Source organism: Meriones unguiculatus, chromosome 21 (assembly GCF_030254825.1).
Source record: "Meriones unguiculatus strain TT.TT164.6M chromosome 21, Bangor_MerUng_6.1, whole genome shotgun sequence".
Taxonomy (NCBI): domain Eukaryota; kingdom Metazoa; phylum Chordata; class Mammalia; order Rodentia; family Muridae; genus Meriones; species Meriones unguiculatus.
Window position 1 is genome coordinate 6,985,588 of NC_083368.1, and position 23,631 is coordinate 7,009,218.

Consider the following 23,631-nt stretch of genomic DNA (forward strand, 5'->3'; position numbering starts at 1 on the left):
AAGAAAATGCAATTTAAATCTACCTTGGTATTACATTTTACCCCAGTACGGAGCCCAAAATTCCAGGAAGCAAATGACAACAGTGTTGCTGAGAATGGAAAAAGAGGAACACTTTCCGGCCTATGATGGAAATTTGGATGGTGCAGAATATGTGGAAATAAGAATTGTTGTTTCTCAAAAAACTAAAATCACAATGACCTGGAGACTTCTACTGAAAGGATCTCAAGTCCTAACACAGGAACAACGGCACAGCCGTGAGTGCAATTGCACACTTCACAGTGACCAGGAAACACCTTAGATGCCCATCATCAGATTGATAAATAAAATGTGTTATATATATGGAGTGGAATTTTATTCAGCCATAAAGAATAAGTAAATCATGACATTTTGGGAAAATATACGGAACTGGCATTCAGTGGATTAAGCTGAATAACATGGCAACTTTAGGTTTTAACATGTATATGGGGGTGGTGAGTGTAGATCATGAATCTAAAAGGCCATCAGTAAAGTACCAAAAAGCTCTCAGGAGAGGGGATGAAAGAAAAGGTAATGACTGTTTGGCTTCACTGAATTCAGGTTCTAGTCCACATTTCATAGAAGGAGCAGTGATTGCTGGCTGTCACATGATACTTATTTTATGCCAAGCACTAGGTGCCTACTTTCCATATGCTAAGTAGTGTAATAAGAGCTGAAAGATAGCTGTCATCATTACTTCTTCAGTTAGAATGAGGAAGGGGAGGCAAATGACAGAACTAAGATTCCATTAATAGCTACCCTGACTCTAGAACTTGCTCTTTGACAAGAGCCATGCCACAAAGGAATGCAGCACCACAAGCCGCCCTCATGCTCTATGTGTTTCTTTAAAAATACACGTGGAACTCTTCATGCATATACATATACTGAACTATATTTTCCTACAAATATTACAAAAATTAAAAATATACATGAATTAATTCTCACAATATTCCTGAATACTAAGCTAACACATGGTGCCTTAAGTGATCTTTGACTTAAATAAATCATTTGGTTCTCTGATATAACTTCCAGTTCAAAACAGTGAATCAAAAGAAACACGAAGTCTCAGCATCTGCTTCGATACCCTACTGGGTAAAGACTTTTAGAGCTCCCCTGTGAAGGCTCCTGTCCTGTTCCCTGCATTCTCCCACTTCCAATGTCTACCATGTTTGCCCTTCTGAATGAGGATTAAGTCTCTTCCCTAGCCTTCTTGTCGTTTAGCTTCTTTAGGACTGTAGATTTTAATATGTTTATCCTATATTATATGGCTAATATCCACTTCTAAGTGAGTATATACCATGTGTGTCTTTCTGATTCTGGGTTACATAACTCAGGAAGATCTTTTCCATCCATTTGCCTGAAAATTTCATGATTTCTTTGCTTTTAATTGCTGAGTAGTATTTAATTGTGTAAATGTACCACAATTTCTGTACCAATTCTTCAGTTGAGGGACAGCCAAACTTTGGGCAGAATGCAGGGAATCTTAGGGAAGAAGGGGGAGATAGAAAGACCGGGAGAGGAGAGCGGCTTCACAAGACCAACAGAGTCCAAAATCCTGGGCTCAGGGAGACCTCTAGAGACAGATACTCCAACCAAGGCCCATGCATGGAGAGGACCTGTATCGCCTGAACCCATAGACTGTTCAGTTTCCAAGTGGGTATCCTAGGAAGGGGAGCAGGGGTTTTCTCTGACATGAACTCAGTGGCCTGGCCCTTTGATCACCTCCCCTTTGGGGTTGCAGCCTTTCCAGGTCACAGAGGAAGATGATGCAACCAGTCCTCATGAGACCTGATAGGCTAGAGTCGGATGGAAGGGGAGGAGGTCCTCCCCTATCAGTGGATTAGGGGAGGGGCATAAAGGAAGAAGGTGGAGAGTGGGTAGGACTGGGTGGAGATGAGAGTGGGGGTTACTGCTAGGATACAAAATGAATAAATTATAATAAACAATAAAGAAAGAAAGAAAAATAGAAAGCCTACTGATCTTGCAGAGAACATGAGTTAGGATCCTAGTACAACTGTGGGACAATTCAGAGTTACCTGTAACTTTAGCTCTAGGGATCCTATGCCTTCTTTGACATGTGTGGGTACCTGCATTGATGGGCACATACAGATACACACAGACACACAATATGTAAAATTAAAAATTAAAATTAGTCTTTTAAAAGTGTAAGAAAAAAAGAAACAGAAAGGGGACTAATCAAGTCATCATGAGGTTAGCTGAGCAGAAGCCCACAGTTGCCTTAATCTATTGTTTGAGTTCTCTGAAAGCAATATTGTTGCCTTGATTTTGGAAAAAAAGTTTTAAGATTCAGAAAATTAACAATGCTTTTGAAAGAAAGAACTAATGTGGATTTTAGTGAAACCAATTTTAGTGGTGTAACCTAGCTTCATTAGAGAAGCATTCTCAGAAACATTGATGTGATCCATATCTGAACTATAACTATTTGTAATTTGAGTTTTCTGTTTTCTGCTATATGATCCATTTTTGCATAATGGACATTTTATGAAAAGAACTTATTAAAATGTTCTGTTTGGGTATCTACTCATTATTTTAGGTAAATTATAACTGTGAGTAAGACTTAACGGTGTCATTTTTAGTGCAAAAATATGTGTAGCTTGGCAGTGAAAATGAAACCACCATCAGTTTTATTTGGGACAGAAAATATAAAGTTGTTCATTGCTTTCAGAAGTTGAAACATCTGTGTCTCACGTAGATAAGTATTTAATGGAATTACTTAATATACCATTAATTTTTCAAATAAAAAAATAAACTACCCTGATAGTTTTAGTAATTAATTTCCCAGCTTGCCTCCCGCCCCAGTTTTTTTCCCAGAGAAATTATTGTTTTATTGTGTACAGCTAGTTCTTACTTTAAGAGTATGTTTTAAAACAAGTTTATAAATCAGTGAGAATGATACTATTTTCCATTAAAAAGAAACAACAATAAAATGATTTTAAGTAAGTATTAATGATAAGTGAACAAGAATAAGAAAGTAATGATAGGCATATAGGCATTTCATGTTAAAGTGAATATTCATCTGCACTATGAATGATACAAACTTAGCAACAATGACAACATTAACTCTATCCAATCAGACCCACAAGGTTTATCTTGGCTTATAAATGTAATTTAAAGATCTAGGTTTTAAGGGGGATTTTAAAATTCACATATTTGCTTTTCACTCTAAAAGAAAAAAGACTAAATGTCATTGACAGCAAATATTTCCATATGGTATTCACAGTAATACTAGGGTAGATTGCATTGCATATTTATGTTGGGTATATATGGTCTGTAAAGCTCACAGATGGGCTTGCCAGTTATGTTAATACTTGATAATAAAGACACAGGTGAAGTTATACAGCTCAAATGATCTGATTCTGAAAGGGTGCATGCATTCACTAGGCATCCTTTCTTAAATATACAGAATGTGTGATTACTGAGTTGCGTGTTGAAATACTAGAAAGTTTGCCTTTCCTTCTGAACTCACAATTCTGATACAATTTTTAGAAAATGAAAGAATCTCAAAGAAGAATTGTTGCATGAATTATGTTGTGTGAGTTCCTCATACTATTGTAGTTTCCATGTTCTCATATGCAATAGAGCAGTCCACATGGTCAGTATCTGCATTTATATTCAGATTGGTTTTACAGACTAGAATACAGAAGCCTGTGTGGAGGTCTTTTCCTCTCTCACTGGTTGATCTCAGATTTCCTTCTTTAGCTCTTAGCTCGTACAGGTTGCTACTGTATAATTAAGAAATGTTGAAATAAAAGCCAATACATGTCTATTATTTCTTTGCTCTTGTGCAATCACAATATACTTTGGTGATGCTTTATTATTATTATTATTATTATTATTATTATTATTATTATTTTGTGTAGCTGTTGTCAGAATGAGGACTAATAAAGACCTATAAGTGTTTCACTTACAAATATGTTGAAATATTTCAGTAGCTTCAATAATGTAGCCTACATAAAATAAACAGGATTTTCACTTAAAAAAAAAAGAAAGAAATGCTGACCATGTGCTGCTGGGCCTGGAGTCCAGGAGTATACCCTGTTAGAGTGTTCGAGAAGAGGAATTATTCCTTTGTGAGATGTTATCAATTAGGGATAACTCTGGTTTAGGAATGGGGACTTGTTTCTGCTTTCCCTCACAGCATTGGGACTCCATCTGCTTAGACTAGTGCAAACCTTTTACATGCTGCCACAGTTTCTGTAAATTCATATATGAGTCAGTCTTACTGTGTTTGATAGGCCTTTTTTCTTTGGTGCTCTCCATCCTCTCTAGCTCCTACAATCTATCTGGGTCCTGAGGAGGATCTGGGAGGAGTTATGGAAGGGGAAATTGCAATAATCTATTTTCAAAAGAAAGGAAGGAATTTAGGAAAAAAGGAAGGAAGGAAGGAAGGAAGGAAGGAAGGAAGGAATTTAGGAAGGAAGGAAGAAAGAAAGGAAGAAAGGAAGAAAGGAAAGAAAGAGGAAAGTCGATTTTATCCATGAGAAAGAATCTCTTACTGTGAGGGCCAAGGATTAGATTTCCTAACAATAAGAAGAAAGAATATTCAGTAGCTCTCTTGACACCAGGTAAATAGGGCCCTGTGCACTGTGGTGATTAAGGAGCCATGGCAACACTTTCTTCCCATTGATTTTCTGTGTGTGGCTTGCATTTTGGAGCTGAATTAATATTTCTATTACTGCATCTTCTTTTCACTTTCTATCTTCATTTTTCTTACATATCCTTCCTTTCCTCTTTATTCTCATTTGATTCAATTTCCTTTTTAACTTTTTATTCCATTACTAAATAATGAATCCATTCCAACTAAAGACAATGGTATCCATTTGATAGCCACATTCCAACCAACGCAAACTCTAGAAATATTTTAACTCAAACTCACGCCAAATTTGGGGATTGATGCTTACAATCATCTGAGACATCAATGCATATCCAGATAAAGCATTCTCTCTTAACTTTTGACCATGTTTGTCTTAGAGTTCACCATAACAAATGACAATTAGTTTAGGCAAAAATAACTTAACATAGCTCTGATTTTTTTTTCTTTCATTCCCACATCTATAAATCAGGAAATCTGGTAAAAAAGCAAACTCCACCTTCAAGTGAAAGCTTTAAGTCTTACCACTTAAGCTTCTCTGTATTATTGCCATCTTAATATAAACCAAAATGAATTTTTATTTAAGGAATAGCTTCCAGACTGATTGTCTCTTTCCCACTCTTATGGTAAATCACAACACGGGTGTAAGACACACTGACAAGGCATCACTTTGAAAATTTCTCTTTTTACATCTTCATCATGATGGAAGCCAAGAACTCTTATCCTAAGTCACAAACCTTGTTATTCTAGTTGGTCTTCAGTACTTCTTAGCCTTTCTCACCTACATGTTTTTGTCAGTTGGCCTACTTTTTCCATGTTTATGCTTTGATATTTTCCACTCAGAATTCTGTCTACCTAAGGTCTTTTTAGATATTTTTGTTATTGTAGATATTTTGTTGTTATTTTTGGTATGAGTTCAAATTATTTGTTTTATAACATTGGTCAATATGAAAATATACCATAATACATAATTTATGTCATCCTTCAGCCTAGCACTGGTGTTTACAGTAGGCACTGTTCAAGAATATAAAACCCTTTCAGGGATATCATGACCCCAGTAAACAAGACTAATAGCACTGTGTGTATTAAAAATGTTACAACATAGCTACTGCAAAGTTGTCTTATGAAGTTAAGTGGGTAATTTAATCTATAGCTACCAGCTGCAGAGATCTATAATAGAGTGTAAGGCTAATCTTTTACAACATATGTTATTTTAAATAATCCAAAGTACCTCCTAAAAGAGCCTTTAAGAAATGGTATTGTAACCTTGTGGAGTCCTAGAACATAAGTAAAAATTTACAGAAAAATTCTTAAAATTGTATAGGCTTTATTTAATATAATTTATATTTATTAGAGTTTTGCTTATAGCTAATACGCCACATGCATATTAAATAATAATTTTTTAAACTGTGTTGAAAGCCTTGATCTAATTTAGTTCATAAATCTAACATTCTTCTAAAAAGTATCAATAAAAGTTAATTTCTCATAATTTTTGAGTAAACTGGAAAAAAGTACAAAATATTAAAGTAGGTATTGTAGGCCCATCACCCTTTAATCAACATTTTTTTGTTTTGTCATTATTATTAATTACAGTTTATTCACTTTGTATTCCAGCTGTAGCCTTCTCTCCCACTCTCTCCCAATCCCACCCTCCCTCCCTCTTCTTCTCCTATTCCCCTCCCCCAGTCCAATGATAGAGGAGGTCCTCCTCCCCTTCCATCTGACCATAGTCTATCAGGTCTCATCAGGACTGGCATCCTTGTCTTCCTCTGTGGCCTGGCAAAGCTGTTCACCCGTCAGGTGGAGGTGATCCAAGAGCCAGCCCATAAGTTCATGTCAGAGAAGGTCCCTGGTCCTATTATTGGGGAACCTTCATGGATACTGAGCTGCCTTGGGCTACTTCTGTGCAGGGGTTCTAAGTTATCTCCATGCATGGGCCTTGTTTGGAGTATCTGTCTCTGAGAAGAGCCCTGTGCTCAGATTTTTTTGTTCTGTTGCTCCCTCTGTGGAGCTCTTATGCTTTTTTAAAAAATTAATCTGTCTTTTCCTGATTAACTGAAGCAAAACTTTGCTTATGGTCCTGCCATCTAAATAGTGTGTTTCAATAATTGCTTAATGCCCTAAAGTACAAACCATTACTGAATATAACTAATTCAAATCTCTGTGAATCCTTGACCATGGACAGAAGTTTGCTTTCATACCCTCAGTGTCCATTCTGCTGTTCTCTGTGTTGTTTGTCAGCATCATCTCAACACATCAATAAACAAACAAACAAAAAAATCACTAAGGGTGAAAATATGATGAGAATATATTTTCATAATTTCAGTTTGTGAGAAGAGTTTTTTAAATGACAAATATCCCATGAAGGACAATTTTAATTTATATTTAGCTTGGAATTAGATATACACTTAAAATATAAAACCATAAGAAGATAAAATAATTTTTTAATGGGCAATTCTAGTATCATTTAGTAACACTTCAAAGAAAAGAACTTTTTTATATTAGCATTTTGTTGAACAGGAATGCAGTATGTTTGCCTTAAGTTGGCCTTTCTGGTGGGTGAGGTAACTTGAATTCCTGTTGCTTAGTTTATTCACATGGTATAATGTGCACATGCATGTCCTGTGAGCTCTAGCCATTGAGCCCCTGTCATACATCCCAAATCACTCCAAGCATCTTACCTATCCTCCTGATGGTGGCTCCTGATACAGGAACTTAGTTGACTGTGCATATTTTCAGACACCACACCCTTTCCTGTTCTGTAATGGCGGACAGCCAGTGCTGAAGTAGCTCACAGGGGTCACTCCACAGGATTTGTTGTTTTTTAATTAGCAGCATAAGCTGTCTCAGATCTTCATAAGCAAGAGGAAGGAAAAAATGCAAAGCCCCAGGTAGTTATTAAAAAAGTACTCACTTCTTACTATTTTGGTTCATATAAAGCAGGGTATTGAAGGGAAGCTATTTTTAAATAAAATGCAATACAACCCTAACAATGAAGTGGAAAATACAATTATGTTTTGAAATCTGTTTTCCTTAGGATTCACTTCTCAGTGGTAGAAAGAGGACAAAGTTCTATCTGTTCAAAATAAACATTGATTTATTTTTCTTTGGAGGAGGCCTCATCCTTGATTCATGTGTTATACAACTTGCTGTAATCGAAGACACAGAGGCCTGTCTTCAGACTTTCATGAAGAAGGCTATTAGGAAGTTCAGATTCAGTTGGAAATGTGTGTGGGATTACCATCTTGATTTAATCCCTTACTTTCCATACTTTCTTTTATTTCATTTTTAAGGTGTTTTCAGACTAAAACAAAAGTTTATTTTAAAATTCACATTAGCATTACTTGGGCTTTTGGTCGTTTGTTTGTTCAGTGTGTGGTAAAGTGTGTGCGCCTGTGTGTGTGCGCCTGTGTGTGTGTGCCTGTGTGTGTGTGTTTGTGCATGGTAAATTGACAACCTGTGCTTTCCTTCCTTCTTTCAAGTGCTTTTGAGAACTGAATTCAGGTTGTCACATTTGGAAGCAGTTACCTTGATGCACAGAACCATCTCATGTGGGATCCTCCCTCCCATTTACATTATTGTTATTATTATTAATTTATTATTTACTTTATATCCAGAGAGAAGCTTCCCTTCCCTCCTTTTCTCCCAGTCCTTCCCTCTCATCTTCCCTCTGCTATTCCCCTTCCCTTTTTCCTCAGAAAAGGGAGTCCTCCAAGGTTATCAACACACCTCAGAATGTCAAGTGGCTATAGGACTAGGCTCTTCTCCTCTTAAGGGTAGACAGGGCCACCCAATTAGATCCAAATGCAGGCGACAGCGTTCAGAGATAACTCCTGCTCCAGTTGTTAGGGGATATATACCAAGCTGCACATTTGTTACATATGTAGGGAGCCTACGGCCATCCAGTGCATGTTCACAAGTTCCCCTTTTACTTGTTCAAAGTTTGGCTCATACGGTGAGAAGTAAAAGTCTTTAAGAGTTTCGTTTTAGTTTTCACTGAAACAGAGTCACGTGAAATGAAAGTGAAGGATAACTGCACATTGTGTGCTTTCAAGTATTTGCCATCATTTAGCATAATTCATCTTTTGAATGGGTAGAAAAATAAGGGGAACTTTGCTCCGCTTACTTGTCTAAGATTCTGAGTTGTTAGTGTCTTTATTAGTAGCAAATGTCATTAATATAAAATCCAGTTTTCAAGTAGGAAGTGGCTTCTAAACAGCTTTATGTAGACAAAGTTCCTAAGATATGATTTATCTATTTGAAGGATATGTTCTTAAAATTATTGATTTGATTGCAGTTTTTTGCTCCTGTTGGCATAACTGAATTTAGAATGTGATCACATGTGTAAAATGCCTCCATGACCAAAGGTGCCCTTCAAAGCACCCCTTGATATTGCCCTCCCTTCAAGAACTCTGACCATCTGGAGTGCCATTCTAACCTACTATAAAAATCAATGTTTTTAGATTTTACTTGTCAACTATTTGGAATGGTCTTTATATTTGGTTTGTGCTTGATAGGACTTTATCTTCTCATGTTCAGACAGAGCAGGAAACTTAGGATTTATCATCATTTGACCATTTGCAGATGGATAGTTCTGTGTCAACATTGTGTCTGCAGTGAACAGTGCTGACACTTCCATGATTTGTTAATTTCACAAGTATATCCAGTAAAAGGATGATGATCCTGCAATAGTTCTTTTGAAATCTTTTAAGTGATCTTGATATTGTTTTCTATAAACACTATACAAATCCTATTCTGTCTAATATGTACAGTGATACCCTATTCTTTACATCCCAGAAACGCTTGTATTTCTAAGTCTAGCATCTCATTGTTGTTTTAACTTGCTCTTCCATGATGATTAGTGTGATTTAAAACTATTTGAAACATAGGAAAGAAAGAATGGCAGTGCTGCTTAGTCCTATTTTATTATCATTCAATATATTTAAAGATTAAAAACAACACTAAAAATTAGTAGTAACAACAGGGGTAAAATGATACTTCCAACAGTTCTTATATGGGTTCTGTTCAGGAAGCAATACTGCTGTCTTTGTAGCACTTTTACAACTTCCTTGTTGCTCTCTTCATTCTTTCATGATGAAAGAATTTTCATTTCAACACATTCAAGATTGTCCCAAGTACAAAATACAATGAGTATTCAAAGACGAGCTGACGCCAATACTCTTCAAACTATTCCACAAAATTGAAACAGAAGGAACATTAGCAAACTCATTTTATGAGGCCACAGTAACCTTGATAACTAAACCACATAAAGACCCAACAAAAAAGGAGAATTTCAGACCTATCTCTCTTATGTACATTGACGCAATATTACTCAATAAAATACTCTCAAACTGAATCCAAAAACACATCAAACATATAATCCACCATGACCAAGTAGGCTTCATCCCAGGCATTTAAGGTGGTTCAGTATATAAAAACTCATCAATGTAATCCAGCATAGAAACAAACAGAAGGAAAAAAAAAACACATGATCATCTCCTGCGATGTTAAAAAAGCATTTGAAAAACACCCATTCATGTTTAAAGTCTTGGAGAGATCAGGGATACAAGGCACATACTTGGAAATAGTAAAGGCAATATACAGGAAGCCTATAGCCAACACCAAACTAAATGGAGAGGAACTAAATTAAATCCCACTGAAATCAGGGACAAGGCAAGACTGCCCACTCTTTCCATATCTCTTCAACATAGTACTTGAAGTCCTACCTAGAACACTAAGACAAATAAAGGAGATCAAGGGAATACAAATCAAAAAGGAAGAAGTCAAAGTTTCACTATTTGCAGATGATATGGTAGTCTACATGAGTGACCCCAAAAATTCATTAGAGAATGCTTTCAGCTGACAAACACCTTCAGCAAAGTGGCTGGATACAAAATTAACTCAAAAAAAAAAAAAAATCAGAAGCCCTCCTGTGTACCAAAGACAAAAGGGCCAAGAAAGAAATTAGGGAAACAACACCCTTCACAGTAGCCACTAATAACATAAAGTACCTTGGTGTGACTCTAACCAATCAAGTGAAAGACCTGTTCAAAAAAAAAAAAAAAACTTCAAGTCTCTGAAGAAAGAAATTGAAGAAGATATCAGAAGTTGTAAAGATCTCCCATGCTCATGGATCAGTAGGATTAACAGAGTGAAAATGTTCATCCTGCCAAAAGCAATCTACAGATTCAATACAATTCCATAAGAACTTGAAAGAACAATTCTCAATTTCATATGGAGAAACAAAAAACCCAGAATTGGTAAAACAATCCTGTACAACAACAGATCATCTGGAGGTATCTCCATCCCAGTTCTCAAGCTGTAGTACAGAGCAATAGTAATAAAAACCACATGGTACTGACATAGAAACAGAATGATGGATCAATATAATCAAACTGAAGACCCAGAAATAAACCCACACACCTATGGATGCTTGATTTTTTACAAAGAAGCAAAAAGCATACAATGGAAAAAAACAGCATCTTCAAAGAATGGTGCTGGTCTAACGGGATGTATACATGTAGAAAAATGCAAATTGACCTATATTTATCACCCTGCAAAAAACTAAAGACCAAGTGGATCAAAGACCTCAATATAAAACCAGACACACTGAATCTTTAGAAAGAAAAGTGGGAAAGAGCCTTGAACCCCTTTGTACAGGAGACAACTTCCTGAGTAGAACACCAACAGCACAGGCTCTAAGATCAACAATCAATAAATGGGACCTCATGAAACTGAAAAGCTTCTGGAAAGCAAAGGGCGCTGTTTTCAGAACAAAATAGCTTACAGACTGGGATAGGATCTTTATCAACGCTATATCTGACAGAGGGCTAATATCTATAAGATGTAAAGAACTTAAGAAGTTAAACATCAATAAACCAGAGTACAGAGCTAAACAGAGAAATCCCAATAGAGGAATATAGAATGGCAGGGAAACACTTAAAGTAATGCTCAATATCCTTAGTCATCAGGGAAATGCAAATCAAAACAACCCTGAGATTTCACCTTATACCAATCAGAATGGCTAAGATCAAACAATCAAGTGACAACACATGCTGGAGAGGATGTGGAGAAAGGGGAACCTCCTGCATTGCTGGGGGAAATGTAACCTTGTACAACCACTTCAGAAATCAATCTGGGACTTTCTCAGAAAATTGGGAATAGTGCTACCTCAAGATCCAGCTATACCACTCCTAGGCATATATCCAAGAGATGCTCAACTTATTCAACAAGGACATTTGCTCAAACATGTTCATAGCAGCTTTGTTTGTAATATCCAGACTGGAAACAACCTAGATGTCCCTCAACAGAGGAATGGATACAGAAAAGTGGTACATTTATACAATGGAATACTACTCAGCAGTTAAAAACAAGGAAATCATGAATTTTGCAGAAAGACACAAATGGTAAACACTCAATCATGAGTGGATGTTAGCCATACAGTACAGGATAAACATAAATCTATAATTCTAAAGAAGCAAATCAACAAAGAAGACCCTAGGGAAGATGCTCAGTGCTCATTCAGAAGGAGAAATGCAATAGACATTGGAAGCAGGAGAAGACAGGGAACAGGACAGAAGCCTACCACAGATGGCTCTGAAAGTCTCTACTGTTCGTGGTATCGAAGCAGAGGCTGAGACTCATAGCCAAACTTTGGGCAGAGTGCAGGGAATCTTATGAAAGAAGGGGGAGATAGAAAGACCTGGTGGGGACAGGATCTTCAAAAGGAGACAAACAGAACCAAAAAAAAAACAAAAACAAAAACAAAAACAAAAAACAAAAAACAAAAACAAAACAACAACAACAACAAAAAACTGAGACCTGGGGGCCCTGCAGAAACTGATAGCCCAACCAAGGACAATGCATTAGAGAGGAAATAACACCCAGTCCCTAATAATGGGAGCAGAGGCTTTCTCTAGCATGAACTCATGACAGGCTCTCTGATCACCTCCCCCTGCAGGTTGCACCCTTGCCAGTCCACAAAGGAAGACAATGCAACCAGTCCTGATGAGACCTGATAGGCTAGGTTCAAATAGAAAGGGAGGAGGACGTCCCTATCAGTGGACTAATAGAGGGCTATATGGGGAGAAGAGGGAAGGAAGGTGGGATTGAGAGGAGACGGATTGGGAGGAGACAAGGTAGTGATCCACAGTCAGGATACAAATTGAATAAATTGTAATACATTAAAAAAATAAAATTAAAAAAATAAAAAATACAATGAGTAAGTCATTGTATTGGCCCTTCTTTTATTTGTCATATACTGCACTTAGGAACATTTGTCACCAAGAGATGTTGAAGTCATAATTTATGCTTCTGAATTTGGAGATTTCACCTGATTTTAGAACAGTCTCACTAACAAAATGCATGTCCTTTTAGGACATTTCAACACATGCAATGGGAGATGAATAAAGAGATTTTATTTTATTGTGTATATGTATCAACTTTTATTTGTACCATGAAGAATATTTCATCTGAAGCATTTTTTCCCTGTTTCTCAACAGACTTTGGTAAATGTAGAAAAGGACTTTTTTATTCTGGATAAGGAAGTGCAGCCAAATCACCAATCAGGACCACTCCATGAGTAGAAAAATCAGTACACTGGTGACAAACGGCCAGGCTGTCTCACAAGAGTAGAATAATAGTGTAGCAAAGACAGCAATTAGTCTTTATAGGGTCCATAAAGGCACTAAGACAGATACCTTCCTCTTGACAGTGTATTCCTGTCTTTGGTAGAACAGGGTCCTTAAGTCATGTCTGCTGAAAAGGGGTCTGTGCCTGACATAGTCAGTCCACTTTATGGGTAATAGCTGTCCTTTTGCCTGTGGCAATGGATGTGGGGTGGGGGAGGAAGTTTGAAACTGCAGGGATTGATAAACCCCTGAGTCACAAGGTTTCTGAAGAATGCTGGGGATTAGGTGTCTATGGTCTCATGGTAATCTGCCCCTCCTCGGGAATTGGCAGGCAAGCTGTCATTTTAGAAGCCTGCTTTGTGACCTAGTGCTGTAATTTATATTTTCCTGGTTCATTGATACCACAGTCAGGCTACTGACTAGGGTGTCATGCTTTGTGGGTCAGGGTGGGGATCGGGTCTCCAATCAAGCACACACAGTTCATTATTTTCGTGTAAGGTAGCAAGATAAGGTAGAGCTGGGGAACCCAGCCTTTATGAAGGTATTCATCTTAATATTGCATACAGAATAATATGTCAGCCACCTTGTTACCAGTCAGCCTGTAGGGGAGTTTTGCTCTGTGCATGTCTGAATATGAGTCCTGAGCAGGTATCCTTTCATAATCATTTACAATTAATTACAACACAAGCAGCAGTACTGACTCAACTCTGCCTTAACTTTACAAAGGAAAAGTGTCAGGCTTCATCTGAAAGCTTTTGGGATACCTGGAAGTTCTTTGAAGAAAACATTCCAGAATATGCTAGGTAAAAATGTATCAGCAGCTAAGTATAAGAGAAAGGCTTTGGTCTTTATGATACATGAATCTGGGTTGGAAAATCACTAGTGCATTGATGGAAGTTGGCTTCAAACATGTTGTTAACTTGCAGAATTTGCAGTAGGTCCAACAGTCTTTGCTGAAGTAACATGTTCAGGAGGTCACACTTTGCACAGAGGCTGTGCTCTGTAGCACGATGTCCATTGTATTTTCTGACATTTCAGACTTTCTGTTGCATGAGCATGCAAATATTTGAAAGTGTTCAAAGAGAACAGAATGGGCAGAGAATTTGAGGATTGGGATCATTGGGCAGGTAAATTGTCACTAGCTTTGCCAGGACTGTTAGTCATTCCGATTGGAGTGGACAAGATAATTACTCAGGATTTGTGTATTCCTAAAACCATAAAGCTGGCACGCTAGCGATGCTGTGGAAGACTCACCTATAACTTGGCAGCACAGGTACTTACTTAAAGCATCCTTTCAAAATGTCTCTAAAACTGGATACACATTATAATAAGTGAGAAAAATATTAATGGAAAACAATGGAGATTGAAATACCCAGATCACAAGTCCCCAAATGACCGACAGGCTTTGAGTCCAATGTAAAACACAAGCCTTTATTACAAACTCGAGCTGGGTGGCTGCCCTTTATAAGAACAAAAGGGCAAGTGACCCCCAACTCCTGGGGAACAGGGTTTTTAAGGGGACAAAAGGCAAGCAGGGATGTGCAGGTCTTGGCGTTACAGGATTGTGTGAAAGTGTCTCTAGGGGAGCTGACCTTTAAAATGATTGGTTTGTTTTTAGGAGCCAAAAGTCTGGCTACCTGACACCCCCCCCACTGCCCTGCTACCCTCAGGTTAGGTTGTAGCAATGGGGAGGGGGAGTTAACATATTCCATGGGCTTTCTTAGGGGCTACATGACCCTAGTCACACCCTAAGGTTAATCTGGGTGGGGGACTGCTGCTGGACCTCTGCTCTGAAAGGACAGTGATTTTGCCTCAGTCCCAGGAATTAACTCTAAGTTTTTGAACCTCTCAAGATCATTTGAGCACAGTCAAAAAAGTAGCCACTCTACAGAAGCCTAAACTAAAAGGAAGCAAAGTAAACTAGTTTTAGAAAACTTTAGTTTTTACTCTTGTTGGCATTTTAAGCCTCTCCCTTCTAGAGCACTGCTTTCACATCTTTACAAAAAGAAACACATTTTTCAATTATCAAAACAGGATATTTTAAATCACATTCAATGTTTATAATAACTCTAATTCTACAACTGAGTCCAGATTTTTGCTGGTGTGCAGGTGTCTAGAGAGCTTTTTATCTATTTCTTTGTAATAATGTTAATATTTTGACTGGTTTGTTTAAAATAAAACAAACAATAGCAGCAAAAATCTAAACTTGTCATCTAAAAATAAAAGTTTGTGTGCAAAAGTATGTGTGTTCACAAACGCATCTGTGTGCTTGTCTCAAGCAGTTTCCTAGAGAGATTTCATTAAGTAGAAACAAGAAAAAAAGGCGTGAAGTACGTATCTTTTTGGTAGTATATTGATGTGTGTAGAAAATCCTTATCAAAATTTAATGACCCTAACGGTGGATATTGATTTTCCTTTCTCCTCAGACAATATTTCATTTGTGGTATTGACTCTCTGCAAATGAATGTTTGCTTAAGATACAGTGCTACATGTTAGAAAGCAATCCTACATAAAAGGCTTACAGCTTTTGAATTCTACACCTGTCAAAGACACTCACAGCTAGCAATAGAACACAAGAATCAAAGAGTACCCATCTCTATTACATGTTCATATTATGTGTGTGTATGTACACAAGAAAGTGTTTGTGTGTGGGGGGTGCATGTATGTGTAGATTTATTTAGCTGGGAATTAAGTTTTTTAAATATGTGAATTAAATACTTCAGTGCACTGACAGTGAGTATTTGGAATGAGAACAATGGAGGCCATTGTGTTACAAAAGGCTACAAAGAGGGAGGATTCACCAACCACCAGGTATATATTTCTTTCCAATTCTGAAGGCTTCAACTTCAAAATCAAGAGCCTTATGTTCACTGTGGATTCTCGGAGAAAGGCTCACTGTCCCTGCCCACAGTTCTTTAGTTCGTCACCTCATAATTCCAATCTTCCTGTGACAGTTTTATCATAACCAAGTTTTCTCTTAGTGACCCTGCCCACACTTAATAAGGGTCCACCTTTGACTTTGGGTCTTACTTCTCTGATCTCTTTTCTTCGAGACCTTTGGGAATTTGGGGGTTCTGCATATGCAATTATGCTTAGGAAAAAGAAAAGCCTATTTGTCCTGGCCCGGCAAGTATCAAGGACACATAGCTTCTTGGCTAGGGGTGCAACTTTGTGCTGGAATTTTATCTGCCATGGACTTGTGCAGGACTTGCTTATACTATCACTGTCTCTGTTAGTTCGTATGTCTGTCTGTCCAGTTTTGTCTAATACAGTAGGGTTCCTTGGAGTCGTTCCTACCTCTAGCTCTTATGATCATTAACCTCCTTTTCTAAGTAGATCCTCTGGCCTTGGGGGAAGGATTTGAATAAGATATCCCATGTGGAAGTGTCTCTCATTCTTTGCACATTATCAAGTGTCAATCACCATCTACTACTACAAAAGGAGGGAAGGGTTGTGATTTTGAGCTGCTATGCCTTGTCATGAATCATGATAGGAAATCTATCAAAGAAAATGTTCTCCCTTTGGCCAAAGTGACACGGTGTTTCTATTCTTGGATTCCTATATACATTGTTTTCAATATCATTGCCTGATACTGTGTTCAGAAGTCAGGCCTAACAGCTGCTATCTTTTACATAGCTGTTTCTAAACAACTGTGAAGAGGTAAAGGCATCTGGTGATGGTCAAAGGGTGGTCTTTCTAGATTTTAGATTTAGGTCCTTTGCTCCTTATAGATACCATGTACAAACACACACAAACACAGAGGGAGAGAGAAAGAGACAGAGACAAAGAGACAGAGACAGACTCAGAGACAGAAACAGAAGTTGATTTGAGTATTTGTTGATGAGGAAGTCAATTTTCCCATCTTCAATATCTTATTTTCAAGAAACTGAGTGTCATAAAGAATGTTTACTCTATAAACACATAGTATTTATAATAAATACCAAAACAATTTTAGCAAGTTTCAACAGTGCCTCAAGTATAGTTTTATGCATCCCCTGTTCAGAGAGAGGGAAGTCCCCTGGCTTGTCTCAGATGGAGTATCTTGATAGAAGTCAACAATTTTCAAAGAATAGGGAGGAAGGAACATTTTATTAAGCAGTACTATAGACCTAGACACTTTATATTATTTGCCAGGAATAGTGAGTACAGCATAGCACTACAGCTCAGGAATAGGCTTCATATCAGACTATTTTAATGTGGATGTGAGTTTAGGACCCTTGAGACCTTGGTCAAGCTTTATGAGGCCTCTGCTCTATGAAAAAAAATCATAGTAACTGATTTTATATTATTTCTTTATAAAATAATAAATCCAGTGAACACAGATAATTTAATTCCACATACTGCAAACACTTGATACATGCTGAGTATTTGTTAGTGGAAAACTAAGTCATTTGCAACTTCTCCAATAGCTGTAGGTTAGCATATCCAAAAATAAGCAACAGTTTTCTTTGAGGAAAATGTTTTTAACTACAAAACTTCTGTTTTAGCTTGGAATTAAATAGATATCAAATTAGGATACACTAGGCTTATTCCATGACTTTACAAGTCCCCTTAGGTATGTGTACTCAAGCTTCAGAAAATAAAAACAGCACAAATTATCAACCACGTTAAATAAAAAGGAAAACAAACTACTTCTTATAAACATGTACACGCCAAGAAAAACAACAAACAAAAAAACAGACTCATGCTAAAAGAATGACCTTAACTTGTGTTTTAATATGTCTGTTATAATTATGCACAAAGATGCTTAATTAAAGCAATGGCTCTGGGCCATATGTATTTTCAGAGCTCCAATCCTACTGTGCTTAGTGGGAAGTTAAAGAATAAGGAATGTAGCTGCCAGTGGAGTGAACAATCCATGCATCTGCCGCTTGGTAATACAGAAGAGTAGGAGGCACACAGGAAGTACGGAGTAACGGGGCAGGGAGAATTGAGAACTGAGATTTTCAGAGCAGTGTTTCTCCTTTATTCATGAGAACTAATCCTCTTCCATATTATGAGCAATATTTTAGGCATAAATATGTTCCGTAAGAGACTGCCAAAGATATTTCATCAACTGCTATGGGCCTGGCTATCTCTTCATGCATAATGAGCATTGGCATCTTTTGATTGAAAAAACCATAGCACACAGGAATTGGTAGTATACTCTTGATGAACAGAGATTTCCCTTCATATATTTAGCTTTAAATTCTGGAATATGGTTGCTACTGGAAGACAGGCACATCCTTCTCTTGGGAGCACAGACAAATCACATCTCATTTGAGAGTAATGACAGAATTTGAGAATAATGAAAAAAGTGGGTTTCATTTTGTTTTCTGCTTCCATTATGATATTTCATTTCCCCTAATATTCTTCACATAAATGCATGCATCATCTGGTCTTATATTTTCCTTTAAGGAAACTTGTCAAGAAATTAATATCTTCTATCCTAATGTGTCATAGCAAAAGCAAGTCTGGGAGACAATAGAAAATGTGACACTGGAGGAATCCTAACATCTTCCTTCTGCTCTTGATGACATTTCTGAAAAGCACCTGCTGTCTACATAGTATATTCATTCCCTCTGGCCAATGCCATGCATGATATCCCTCATCTTTCTTTCGGTGAAACTTTGAAACATGAAATTAAAGTACCTCAGAAGTAATACAAAATCAGAAGGTTAAAAGGGCAGCTATGCATCCAAATGTGTAAAAGAGCTCCGAAGACGGTCCAGACTGGAAAATCAAGCACGGCAAGTGAGAAAATTATCTTGAACATATGGTGCATGGAGATGATTGGATAGATGTGATGGCAAGATTATGTCATGAGAAACAGACATATCCTCCGTTTCAGTGCTGTTCCTTCTAATAGGAAGGGGCTTACACAATTCTAAAAGAGAAAACTAGTAACTGTACTTCCATGGAGGTTTCCACACATTCCCCTCTATTTATCACAACAATACTGCTAGCTTTATGCTATCTCTTTGGACTCATGTAGTTCTTTATGAAAACATTTTTCTCTACCTCTTGTTCATACCATCAGGAACTGTTATCATCTTAGTTTAAACCTAGAAAATTTCTTTCAAACTCAGTTTCATTCAGTACTATTTTAGCTGTTCAGATGAAGTAAGTAAACACAAAACCATGAAAATCTCTAAATAATCCACTGGGAAATGACTGGAGAGCAATCTAAGTCTGTGGACCCATGGCAATTATTTGCTTTATTCTGAATAAACTATCAATGGCCACGAAGAACCACAGCCATCTTGGAAGCAAAGCAATTCTACTGGAGGAGGAAAACTGAGCTCTGATTTTCTGAGTGGATTGCAGCCCCATTTGGACTTGTATCAGCCTGCAAGAGCCCTCCTACTGTTGGAATTAAAGTTGTTTCCTCCTATGCTTCTCTATCTCCCACATAATGAGATGGAGGCCTGTTACATTTTTTAATAAGCTTCAAGCATCATACTGGGCAGACAGCAATCTACTCTAAGCATGACTATGTCAGCTTGGCCTACTTCCCGGCCATGTGCACTGTTACCTGTCTTCTAGTCTTGCTCTGGCCACCTCTGCTCCATCTTTGTCCTCATGGTGTTTCCTTCATAGTGAGTTCTCCTCATGTCATGGCAACCTCTGTCCTCTCTTTATCACTACATGGGAACCCCCGACTGGGAATAGAAGTCCTGCCTACTGTTTTCTCAGTCAGTCATAGGCTCTTCAGCATTTTTACTAACCAATCAGAGATAACTGGGGAGTAATTTTTACACAACATTGAGACAGGAGATTCCTCAATAGCAATGACAATAACAGAATTTGTTAGCATTTATCTTGCTACCAGTTCAGCAATTGTGTTTCATCTTCTGTCTACAAAAGCCCTGTGTCTTCAAAAACACCCCTGAGTTTCTCCAAGGAAGCAAAGATCATTCTAAACATGTGCTTCCAATATGAAAGAAGCAAAGCAGTGTGGGTTAAACTGTTTTCTCCCTCAGTCTCAATGGCAGCTATCCTCTTGCTCATGTGTGTTATCAGTTTTAGTAAACCTCTAGTCACTGCACTTGTGGACAGAAGCCTCTTGTTCAACCTCGTTACTGAAACTACTGTGTTCTGAGTAAGATGGGATTCTTTACTGTGTGCTATGACAAAATTTTTTTTTCAGCTAATGCTAACTGAATTTCATTTCATTACAAAGCTTGCTTCTGTTATGATCTTTAGGTAGAGCTCAGACTTGAGTTGAACAGATATGTTCATTCTGATCACTTTGTTTCTAAATGTCTGAAGAGTCTTGGAAAGGACTCCAAGCACTTCATTCTGTAAAGCTGAGAAACTAGTAAATGAAGCAGGGATCCCCACCTTACAAAAGTTACTATATGTGGGAAGAGGAATAGACAGACATGCTAGATATACTAATAGATAATAGGTACTAATAGATAAATATAATAGAGGTACTATTATATTTATATATAATGGATGTATAATATAATATAATATAATATAATATAATATAATATAATATAATATAATATATGTACTATTAGAGGAAACTAGTAAGGGCAGATGTGGAGGGCTTGGTTTGCAATTTTAAAGATAATTGTTTCAGTGAAAAGATAGCAAATACTTTAGTAAATTTATGACACCTTAAAAATACTTTAAAGAGGTGGATTTTTTGCTCTGAGAATACATGGAGGTTACACAAAGGTCTGTCTAGCTAGAGCCTTGTTGAAAGTCAAGAGAGAACTTGGTGAGACAGGTTTGGGGTTCAGAATGGAAGTCTCATAGATAAATGTTTATTACAGTGTCTAAAGGCAACACCATTTGCTTAAATTTCCTCTTGATACTTATAATTTTTGAAGCACAACATACTGTCTGGATAAAGTACAGCAAAATCCCTGTCTATTTTTTATTTCCTGTCATTGTCTTTTAGTTTTCTCTAACCCTCTAAGCTGGCACTTGTTCTAGAAGCTCTTCACATCTGTTCCAGGGAAACCGGCGGTGTCCAGGGCCAGCTGCATGCAGACCTGCATGGCCTCTCCACCACTCATGCCTTTGCAGTGCTATTCCCTATGATGTATCCTTTCAATTAAAATCATAACTAGTTGTAACCCCAATTTTTAGATTTATAAATTGAGTTTCATAGAGAAATATTAGGAAGTGCCATTTTCACACACTGCCACTGCTAAATCATCAGGACTTGATTAAATTAACCCTGTCCAATAAATACTTCATTACTGAGTAAAAGAGGTGGAAACATTTTCTTGATTAGCAGCATTTCCTTTCCAAGTGGCTCATGTGAAATTGCGAGTTCATGCCCGGCTCAGCAGAGTACAGTACGTCACGTTAGAATCCACAGGAAATGAACATTGCCAGAGTCCCAGCTGACACAGGCTTGTTTGTGAGGATGAGGAGTTTTCACATTTACAGATAACTCATGTCTGCGGTTAAGTCAGGAAGCTGTCCTCCATTCCTTTTTCTCACCTATCTTGCCAACACAATTGATTTTCATTTCTTGCCACATTTGTCCTCCTGAGTGATGGTAGTCTAGTTCAGTCTATCTGAAAATCAAGGCTAATCAAGAGCAATTTGCTGCATTAATATGGAGGAATAAATGAAAAGTTGTGTTGTACAGTCATGGATTTTAGAATCTCAGTACTCTAAAGCAAAGAAATCCGTAAACAAGTTTTCAGATCATGATTTTTTTTTTTTTTTTTTTTTTTTACCTTGTTATGTGGTTCAGTTAGTTTCAGTTAAGCTACTTTCTTTTCTACTTTATAGGTCAGCCCAGAGATGTCAGTTAATTTGATCTGGGACCCCTGAGCAGCTAGTGGAGAGAAAAGACTTGCCCTTCATAACCATTTCTACCTTGCACAACCTTTGCCTTACAGACTCAAACAAGCAATCATGATAGTAATGATCTCATGTATTTTCTTAGTAACTTTATTCTGATTCCTGTTTTGCTGAGTTGTGCCCCATTAATTGTGGTCATGAATAATTGCCAATAATTATAAATGATTTAAGAATTTATAACTTGTGTGTCTTACAATTTGTATCATGGCCTGCATTGAACTCCCTTCAGAGGTTCCATATTATTTGGAAAATAGAAGAACACAAAGGCTTTTAGCTTGACCTTTTAGGATTGTAGCTTGACCTAAACAATCATGGACTGCTTAATAAGCAAATATACTATAAAGTTAAGGTTTTGCTTTATTATGTGTGTTTGATATATTTGAAATTAGTTTAATATAATTGTTTATTTCTCATGAAATAAATCTTTCTTGAAATTTCATTGTCTTGTAAAATGCTTTCATTTAGCTTTCCAATGAAACTCCTTTTCCAGTTAAATCTTTCAAAATTAAACTGCACTAATAATTATTTCTCCAGATGTGTTCTCCTTTTGGAATAGCCAACACAGTTGAACATCAACCTGGCCCCCAACACACGCACATACACACACAAAGCTAGAACTTTTTTAATGATAGAAAATACTGATTTTGTCTTCACTACTCTCTCAGTATTATGGAATAAATGAGTGAAGATTCAAATAGAAAATGAATGGAAATTTAGACACATGAGTGAATTATTGAAAAGGCCACTGAATGCACAATCACTTGCAGTAAGAATAATTTTTCTATGTTTGCCCTGAGCAAGGTTACAAATTTACTGACTTTATATGAGCAAAGAAAAATAGAACTTTTTTAAAAAAATAAATATTCTGCAGTTTTCTGGGAATTTCACATTTCACTGAAATACATAGTACAAATTTACTTTTTTCTTATAAATTCATAAAAATTAATAGTTTAATGACTTCTACAATGTCTTTATAAACTTACCCTGTCTTCATATCTTTTCTAAATTTATGTTTAATGTTTGTCATATTTTTATGACTTTAAAAAAACACATGCCAACATTTGTTAATATTTAGGTAGCAAATTTATTTCTTGTAAAAAATTCCTATTGTAATGTATAACTCATTACCTAAACTTACAAAATTAAGAACTCATGTTTTACTATGCTTGTTTTAGTTTTTTCTGTCCCAACGTAAGAATTACTTAATAGCAGTTATTCAATCAAAAATTTTAAGTGATTGAGAAAAATGAAATAATATTATTTAAAAATATTCATCAGTTTCTGCAAAATATTGTACTTTTAAGCATTATATGTAGACAAATTTCAGCACGTGTTTCTATTTTCATCTAAAAAAAATATTCATGAAACATTCCTGAGAGCTTGAGTAGACAGGAAACCTAGTAAATATACCGTGACTAGAGAGAAGATAGCATGCTCAAATGCAGGTCTCATTATATAAAGCAACTAAAAAGGTTTCCTCATCATGTGCTTGTAAAGATGGAGGTAGAAAATAGAATCATTAAGAGGCTGAAATGCAAAATAGACTTTCATCATGATGTC

General features: G+C 36.9%; 1 protein-coding gene across 4 annotated transcripts in view; it reads left to right on the forward strand.

Moving 5' to 3' along the window:
* Positions 1-23,631, forward strand: part of Ccser1 (coiled-coil serine rich protein 1) — a 1,241,689-nt gene that overhangs the window by 986,740 nt on the left and 231,318 nt on the right. The window contains exon 12 of one of the 4 annotated variants that reach the window (XM_060373767.1): positions 21,209-22,373. The exons of 2 other annotated variants lie outside the window; for them this stretch is intronic. In XM_060373767.1, coding sequence (XP_060229750.1) covers positions 21,209-21,294 — 86 coding nt within the window. In that variant the 3' untranslated portion in view covers positions 21,295-22,373. Of the gene's footprint in view, positions 1-21,208; positions 22,374-23,631 lie in introns of those variants that run through there. One more of the 4 variants, XM_060373768.1, reaches the window with a different exon arrangement.